Genomic DNA, 9,089 nt, shown 5'->3' on the forward strand with positions numbered 1-9,089 from the left:
TGCATAGTAATTATCTTTCAGCAAAAATCATTCAGGTTTATGTTCACAAATTGGCCAATTCTATTTTATCATAACTCAACTTATCTTCATTACTAGAGTTGGATCAAATAATTAAGGAGCTCCACATTGCGCCATTATTTCTGCAACACCACTAATGTTTATGTTTTGGTCCTCTAATACCCTATTAACATTATATTGAATTCTCATTCATAGTCAATAACATATACAATGAGAGATACAGAAACTTACAAAACTAATTTAATGCTATTTAAATATTTTACATATTTTCAACGGCTAGCTGATTTCTCCAGCGGCATATATACTTTTCATTTATTTTAGATATAAACTAGTCAATATGTTTTCTCATCCCGTTGGCTAACTAAACGTTTGAAAATCTTGTGAGAACTAACCATTCGTCTTTTATTGACCTCATTTTAAAGAATTAGTTTGCTACCTAAATTAAGAAGATGAACTAAAATTAGTAAAGCCAACTCATAATTTTCGTGAAAGTTGGATTTATTCAATCTTAGTTTTGATGATATTATATAAAGAGGGAAGATAGACTCTATTAGGTTCTCAAACTAGACACCCACTTGCGCATATTGACATTAATTGTTTTCCATAACTATTAAAGTGAGTAACTATATATTGCAATTTGAAAGATGCATGCATCAAGATCTAGTTAGGTAGAAGCATGAGTAGCTTCTAACTATCCTCAAGGTCACTTATTAGCTAGTTTAAGTAGAAGCACGAGTAGCTTCTAACTATCCTCAAGATCACTTTATTTTATATTATTTGTTACAATGCTATACCATTTTAAAATAAGAATTATAATTCACTGCCAGAGTTTATAAACTAGGCGTAGAATCTTGTCGTCACTAACACAACTGCGATCAGAGTCACTCTAGAAATAACGTCATACATTGGCATCTTGAGTTAACTTGTAATGACGAATCTAGATAACTAGTAAGCAATAAACGTCACCATATAAGCTTATGTGAGTCATATGTGTGTTAGATTAAACGGTTAAAATGTTAATTATGACCCCACTAAAGCAATGGAGTCGACTCTTTATAGAGAATTTATTTATCAACCATGTTGTGTACACATAATAGAAAATATGTGATGAGAGTCTCATTATAAATTGAATAATTTCACTAGATGATACTAAACATTTCACTTAAATTTCCAAATAATGATTGTAGACGATTTTTGTTTATAACATACCTTCAAATGGATGAAAATGTCTGAGATTCTTCATAATTTAATGTTTTTTTTTTCCACTGACACTATATATTTCATTCTTAACCTGCCATTATTTCTTCAATATGACGCAAAATTTATATACTATATATCCTATTTGTAAACATTCTCTCTTTATCACGATTCTACCGATAATTTTTTTTTATACACTGTTTTGGAACCCTTTTTTATAATTTTTTATCAATTTTGATTTAAATGATGAATAAATTATGCCCCTTGAAATTTTTAACGTGTATGCCCCGCACTTACGATAGAGTTGGAACACAAACGTACAAAAAAATAAAAAGGACCCACGTGAAAAAATGTTAACATAGTAAAAAGCACGTAAACGGTAATATATAAATATCTTGTCTATAAAGGCCGCAGTGCCACTCAACTCACTAACTCACTAATTCACTCTTAGTACATACAAATATTTTCAATAATGGTTTCTCCTTCTTTAACCAAGCTTGTCTTCGTAGCTTGCTTTGTTCTGTTCACATTCTCAGACAAACTCGTGGCTGAAGAATCCGACAAAGTTCAGCTCTATCTTTACTACGAATCACTTTGCCCCGGTTGTCAGATGTTCATCGTCAATGACCTAGTCAAATTCTTTGACTCCGATCTTGACACGATCACCGATGTGAAGCTCGTTCCATTCGGTAATGCTAAAGTCTCCGATAACATGACCGTTACTTGCCAGGTTCATTTCAATGTCTCACTCTTCTTGTCTCCTACTTTTATGATTAAACTCAGTTTCTAATTAACCTATCGTTTGGGAAATTTTGTGAAGCATGGTGAAGAGGAATGCAAACTTAACGCCTTTGAAGCTTGTGCTATAAAGATTTTGACTAACCCGGTATGCATCTAAACTTTTTTTGTTGAATCTAGGAAAATTTGATGATTGTTACAATATTTTCTAACTTTTGTAAGATGGTGATGGTTTCCGAACACAGAAATCCCAGTACACGTTCATAAGGTGCGTTGAAAACGATACGGAACACTTTCAACAAGAATGTTTCCAAGGCTTTGGAGATGAGAAAGACGTCAATGATTGTTACAACAGTGATATCTCAAAAAAGGTTTGCATAATTATAATAAAAACATACATTGCATAGTTATCAAACATTCTAACTTTTTTTTTTTGGTTATTCGTTGTTGTAATTACAGCTCATACTTGAGAACGCAAAACAGACCATGAGTTTGAAGCCGAAACATGTATTCGTACCATGGGTCACACTCAACGGCAAACCACTCTATAACGTACGTATATATCTAACTCTTTTAATAACTCTTATTTACATTTTCAGAACCAATTTAAAACTGTCTTTTTGTATGTATTATTATTGCCTATTGGGGGATGCAGAAGCTAGATGATTTGGTGTCCCAGGTCTGCAACACGTACAAAGGAAAGGCTCCACTCCCCAAACAATGCAATCCCTCTGCTTTGTCTGAGAAGAAGACTACGTCAAAGCTTCAGTTCTCCTATGCCAATGGTGCTATCAAGTACTAGGTTAATTATCAATCTACTACGATGGATTAAAAAGCTTATGTCAGTGGAATAATTAAAGAAAGATCTTTTTCTAGAATTTTATGTTTACGTGTTCATGAACCTTCTGACTAGTAACGCCTAAATGGAACTTTATTAACTAGTAAGACCACTCCTACAAGTAACTAATATGAAGGCTATATCGATGTCATCAGACCAGAATTAATCACTATTATTTGCTTTTCTTAATTCATTGCTTCAACCACTCACTAAGCCTAATTTTATTGCATATATATCTTAGTATTTCTTGTATTTGGATTATTAGGTTAGGAGTAGGACCATAAGATCATTCACTCTTGGTTTCCTTCTCTATCCGGTTCGTTCGCATTTTTTTGAGTAGTTAAATAAGCCACCGACGACCTTTGTAGTCGGTTCACAAAGGACTAGTTAAAATAAAAACAGATTAATTATAATATTGAAAACATGGCATTACAACAAAAACAACATAATCAAGTTCTCTTAGTACGAAATCAACATTTGCCCAACAAATTGAGCCAAATACAACTCTTAGAGATACATAGTAATATATATTTTTTTATTACATTAGTGGTGGAGGAGGAGGAGGCGTCTCAACAGTTACAGAAAGCTTCATGCCGTGAAAGCAGCCACCTCTTCCATCAAGTAGATAGTAAGCTCTGGTCTCATTGAGAGGCACAATGTCTCTCCCAGCTCCACGTGTATAGTTGCGTAGTGGGTGGTTCGAGATACATCTTTCATAGTCAGTCTTGCTTACCTCAAGAATGTTGTGTTGGTCTCTGTAGAACACGAAATCTGAGAACATAGTAAAATAAAACAAACATCAACTCCCTAAGACAAACTTAAGACTGAGTTTGTGTTCTAACCAGATCTGGTCGGAAAAGTTGAAAACTTAGAAACTATTACAAGATTTAAAGTGAAACCCACTTCAGATCAGATCTAATAGTAACAGATCTGAAAGTGTAGATTGAGAAAGAAGGGATAGAGAGAACGTTACAGAGCCAGTCTCCGAGGTAGAAATGTTTGCCCTGAACCCATGCGGCATAGTTAACGTTGGGGTTCCAGAACTTTTTGTCGCCGACTAAATATTTCTTCGCCGTCACTTCCGGTACCGGAACCGCCACTAGAAAAGCCAGTACAACCGCCGCAATCACCACCGTAGATCTCGCCATTTTCTCTCTAACAAAACTCACTCTCTCTGTCTCTCTCAGCTCTTTCTAGAAGTAGTTGCCTAGTTTGTGATTTTGGTAAATTTGCTACATAAAAAAATTACGCAGTTCCACTAAATGATTGGCAGCAGAATAGTGCAACTTGAGTTAAATTATTTAAAAAAACCATTAATCTATCTCAGTCCCTTATGATAAAAAAAAAAAAAAAAACTTATAATGTTACCGACACGCATTTCGAATTGGATACAATAAACTAATGATTTGTTCTCTAACCTTTTTAATCTCGTATCAAGATTTAATAATTTTACTAGCCGGAACTTTACTTGTACTTTTACTTTTTTTTATAATATCTGATATTAGTAGAGATTAAAGTTGAGAATTACACTGATCCTCATGGAGGATAGGAGATAAACTTTTAGGAACAAAATAATGAAATACAAACGATTTATTTTGAGGCAAAGGGGATTTGGCTAGATGATCTGCTGCTTTGTTATTAGTTCTTCCAATCCATGTAAACTGGACCTCTTCAAACTTTGTTTTCTAATATTGTATATCCCTGTACCAATTATGAACTTTAAAGTTGCTTGTGTTTCCAGCGAGAAGTTGCGTTATTTCATGACAATCTTCCTCAAAAATGACTTTTTTTATAACCTTGAGACCAGCAATGCTGTATAGCTTGAATTAGACCCTGACATTCACTTTCCAATGGAGTTTGGATTTTGTTTCCTTTTGCTTGAGCAGCTCTTTTGTAAAAACCATCATCATCATGAATTATCCATCCAGATTGGGGGAAACAGTTGTGTTGACGAAGGTGGAATCATAGTTACATTTGATCCAACTCAGTTGTGGTTTTTGCCATCGTTTTTCTCTGATTGAAACGGAAGCTCTGGTTAGACTTATTAACGTTGTGACATATTTCTCTGCATCCACCCATTCCGCTGCATCATTCTTTGCTAATTTGAGCACAAGTGTCCATGGTCGATGTCGTTGTTGAAATGTGAGCAGACTGCAGGTTTTCCATAGTCGCCATAAAAACCATGCTGGTTGACTGGTGAATTGGTTTGGAGTAGCATCGCTATTATGTTGCAACAAATATTCTAGTTTGTTTTCCAAAGGTACTTGACGATCAAACTCGGAGTGAAATGATCTGAAGCTCTCCATATTGACTGAGCATATAAACATGTGAAGAATAAGTGATATGCAGTTTCCTCCTCCTGACAACATCTTTTGCATGAAGTTTGTCGAGTAATATGTCTCCGTCGCAGGTTGTCTCCTGTAGGCAGTATTTGTGAAACCATTCGCCATAGAAAGTGTTTTATTGTTGGTGTAGTCTTTTCTTTCCAAATCTTCAACTTGAGCTCTGTGTTGCCCGGTATGGGAAGAGGATGATTATCTCCAAGTTGTTTGGCAAGATAATAGGCTGATTTAACTGTGTATAATCCATTCTTTGTATAATGCCATCCTAGCACATCTGGATGCTCCTGTGAGGGTAGCTTTAGCTTGAGTATTTTATCTACATCATCTTGATGAACCAACTCTGTTATCTTCCTCATATCCCATTCTTTTGGTAAGGACAATATCCAATCGTTAAGAGTTGTTGGTGGTTGTCTTCCCCTAGCGCGCGGAGGTCTTGGTGGGGTTGTTGAGAGCCAATGATCATTCCATACATATCGTCCATCACCAACCATAACACGTAAACCTTTCTTCATTAGATCTCTACCATGAAGGAGAGATCTCCAGAAATACGATTCTTTTCTTTTTCTCGTTGCAGACAAAATATTTGTTTCTGGAAAATATTTACCTTTTATTACTCTGGCCATCAGTCCATGCGGCTGTTGTAAAAGTCGCCAAGCTTGCTTAACCAATAAAGCATCATTGAAATGTTCCAAGTCTCTGAATCCAAGCCCTCCAGATTTCTTTGAAGTGCTTAATCTTTCCCATGATAGCCAGTGCATTCCATTGCTATTGGTATCTGAACCCCACCAGAAATTAGCGAGTAGACTGTTAATCTCGTGGCATGTCTCTTTTGGGAATTTAAAGACATTCATTGAGAAAATAGGCATTTTGAGTGCAATAGCTTTGAGTAAAACTTCCTTTCCACCCGTTGACAAGAATTTTTTGTTCCATCCTTGAGTCTGATCTTTAACCTTCTCAATTATAAACTGGAACATTTCACTCTTTCGACGTCCAAACTGCTCAGGTATTTCAAGATATTCCCCCCCCCCCCCCCTCATTGTGAATATTGAGAATATGTCTCACTCTGGTTTTATTTTCTTGTTTCACCTTCTTCCCGAACGTGATAGATGATTTGATGAGGTTGACAGCTTGTCCTGATACTCTTTCATATGTTGTCAGAATCTCTTTGATCTTTTTTGCAGATTTCACATTAGCGAGAGTGAAGAAGAGTGAATCATCAACGAACAGTAGATTACTTATCTCTGGGCTTCTGTTACTAATCTTTATGCCTTGGATCTTCCTTTGATCCATGTTTCTGTTTATCAGATGTGAGAGAAATTCAGCACATAAAATGAAAAGATAGGGAGAAAGGGGGTCTCCCTGTCTAATGCCTCTCTCTGGTATGATATGTCCGCGTGGTGAACTATTAATGAGAAACGTAACTGACTGTACTGACGCAGCTCATGATCCAACTAATCCATTTATGGTGAAATCCCATTTTCTTCATTGTTTCTTCCAGGAAGCCCCATTCAAGTCTGTCGTATGCCTTGGAAATGTCTGTTTTTATTGCTATGTAAGATGTAGCTTGTCTTGTTCTGGTATTGAGACTGTGAAAAACTTCATGTGCAATGATGATTTTGTCTTTGATTAGTCGACCAGGAACAGAGGCAGCTTGATTCTCCGATATTAATCCTAAGAGATGTTTTTTTAGCCGATTGACCAAAATTTTGGAGATTGTCTTGTATGCCACATTACAGAGAGAGAGATTAGTCGAAATTCAGTCATTGTAGATGGGAATCAATCTTTGGAATTAGACATATGTTGGTGTGATTGTGAGATTGATCCATGATATTTGTGTCGAAAAATCTCTGAACCTCTTGGATGATATCTGGATTGATATCATCCCAAAATTTCTGATAGAAAGCTCCAGTGAAACCATCTGATCCTAGTGCTTTATAAGGACCCACGGCAAATATTGATTATCTGATTTCTTCAGTTGCGTTATTTCTTGACAATCTCTCTCTTACTTGTACTTTTACTATTGTTTCAATATTGTTCTTTTGATGAAACTAAAAGTTGAATTTATTGAAAATCCTTTAGTTTATTAAGTGGTCATAATCTAATGTAGGAAATTAGATATCTATTGTGTTTATTTGTGAAAAAAAAAAAAAAAAAGGAAATTAGACCTCTGTTTGGTTCTAACTTCTAACTAGCCATCTACTCTAGTTTACTGACATTAAAATGATTGAGATTCCCAAAACTATTAAAAGTATAGTAGTTTGAAAGACCCATCAGACCTACTCAGATTGGTAAAAGTAGGAAACGACAGCTGGTGTGATTATATTTTAAAACAATACTCCTAATAAACGTTGAAAAAAATTAAATCTTATAAAGTAAATATTCAATATATATAATGATATGTTAAAATGTTAAATACATATTCTTGAACTAGAAAAAAAAAAGAACTAATTAGTCTGACATACACTACCAGCCTGGCAGCCTTACCAACTCACTCTGGAAATGAAGATATTGGCATTTAAGTTACCATTAACATGAACACAAAAGTCAAAAAACGGCCCATGATAAAAAATGTTACAATTAGTATTAAATAGTACAAAAAAGCATTTACAGTAACTGTAAAAACAATATCTATAAATGTTTACACAAGGCAGTAGTCAAGCACTCAACTCAAACTCTTCAATAAGAATACTTTTTAAGTCTTAAGAAATGGCTTCTTCTTCTTCTTCAACCAAGTTTGTTCTGTTCCCATATCTTCTCTTAGCTTGCCTCTTCCTGTTCACATTCTCAACCAACCTCGTCGTGGCTAAAGAATCTGACAAAGTGAAGCTCAATCTTTACTACGAATCACTTTGCCCCTATTGTCAGAATTTCATCGTCGATGATCTAGGTAAAATCTTTGACTCCGATCTCTACACGATCACCGATCTCAAGCTCGTTCCATTCGGTAACGCTCATGTCTCCAACAATCTGACTATTACTTGCCAGGTTATTTTCAATTTCTCTCTCTTCTTTTGTTTATAAAATTAATTAATCTTTTCTGTTTATATGATTTAATCACTTGTATAGTGTTTTACTTAACTAAATTTGGGATTAATTTTTTTTTTTTTGGTGAAGCATGGTGAAGAGGAGTGCATACTAAACGCTCTTGAAGCTTGTGCTATAAGAATTTGGCCCGATCCGGTAGAGAATGAATATGTTATTTAATTACTAGATTTATACTATTTTCGTATGTGTGTGTATTGTAATTTTAATTTGCAAAAATTTGATTGTTGTGGAACGCAGAAACTGCACTACAAGTTCATACAGTGCGTTGAAAAGGATACTAATGAGTGGGAAACATGTGTTCAAAGATCTGGACGTGAGAAAGCCATCAAAGATTGTTACAATGGTGATCTCTCTAAGAAGGTAGGTTATGTGTGATATATACAAAAATCATAAAAATAAACACATATATTGATATAACTCTAGAACCATTTTTCTCTTCTTGTCATTGTAGCTCATACTTGGGTACGCAAAACAGACCTTAAGTTTGGAGCCGAAACATGAATACGTACCATGGGTCACACTCAACGGCAAACCACTCTATGACGTATATATAATTAACTCTTTATTTCAATTTTTTTGTTTTTTTGTTTTTACATGTTTTAACCATTTAAAAATGTCATTTTTCTGTTATTTGGGGGATGCAGAAGTACCATAATTTGGCCGAGCAAATTTGCAAAGTGTACAAAGGAAAGGTTCTCCCAAAAATCTGCAGCTCCTCTACCCTGTCTGAGAGGAAAGTGTCGAAGCTTCAGGTCTCCTATGTCTATGAAGCTAAAAATTACTAAGTCTAGTAAGATGGATCACTAAAGCTTAATGTTATAAGTGGAATGATAAATAAAGACTTTATTTTTCTTTAGTTTTATGTTTACGCGTTCATGAACCTTCTGATATATTTAGTTTCCTTTATAATG

General features: G+C 35.0%; 3 protein-coding genes across 3 annotated transcripts; 2 read left to right on the forward strand and 1 right to left on the reverse strand.

Moving 5' to 3' along the window:
- On the forward strand, positions 1,643 to 2,840 carry LOC104732406 (gamma-interferon-inducible-lysosomal thiol reductase). Its single transcript, XM_010451951.1, has 5 exons — positions 1,643 to 1,945; positions 2,036 to 2,101; positions 2,199 to 2,324; positions 2,413 to 2,505; positions 2,609 to 2,840. The coding sequence occupies exons 1-5, from the start codon at positions 1,688 to 1,690 to the stop codon at positions 2,753 to 2,755; spliced, it is 690 nt and encodes a 229-aa protein (XP_010450253.1). The 5' UTR covers positions 1,643 to 1,687; the 3' UTR covers positions 2,756 to 2,840.
- On the reverse strand, positions 3,179 to 4,051 carry LOC104732408 (lamin-like protein). Its single transcript, XM_010451952.2, has 2 exons — positions 3,765 to 4,051; positions 3,179 to 3,562 (listed from the first exon to the last, which is right to left on the reverse strand). Exons 1-2 carry the CDS (start codon positions 3,937 to 3,939, stop codon positions 3,330 to 3,332), a joined length of 408 nt encoding a protein of 135 aa, XP_010450254.1. The 5' UTR covers positions 3,940 to 4,051; the 3' UTR covers positions 3,179 to 3,329.
- LOC104732409 (gamma-interferon-inducible lysosomal thiol reductase-like) lies at positions 7,781 to 9,040 on the forward strand. Its single transcript, XM_010451953.2, has 5 exons — positions 7,781 to 8,118; positions 8,248 to 8,313; positions 8,416 to 8,538; positions 8,630 to 8,722; positions 8,823 to 9,040. Exons 1-5 carry the CDS (start codon positions 7,840 to 7,842, stop codon positions 8,961 to 8,963), a joined length of 702 nt encoding a protein of 233 aa, XP_010450255.1. The 5' UTR covers positions 7,781 to 7,839; the 3' UTR covers positions 8,964 to 9,040.

This window comes from Camelina sativa, chromosome 12, assembly GCF_000633955.1.
Source record: "Camelina sativa cultivar DH55 chromosome 12, Cs, whole genome shotgun sequence".
NCBI classification, from domain to species: Eukaryota; Viridiplantae; Streptophyta; class Magnoliopsida; order Brassicales; family Brassicaceae; genus Camelina; species Camelina sativa.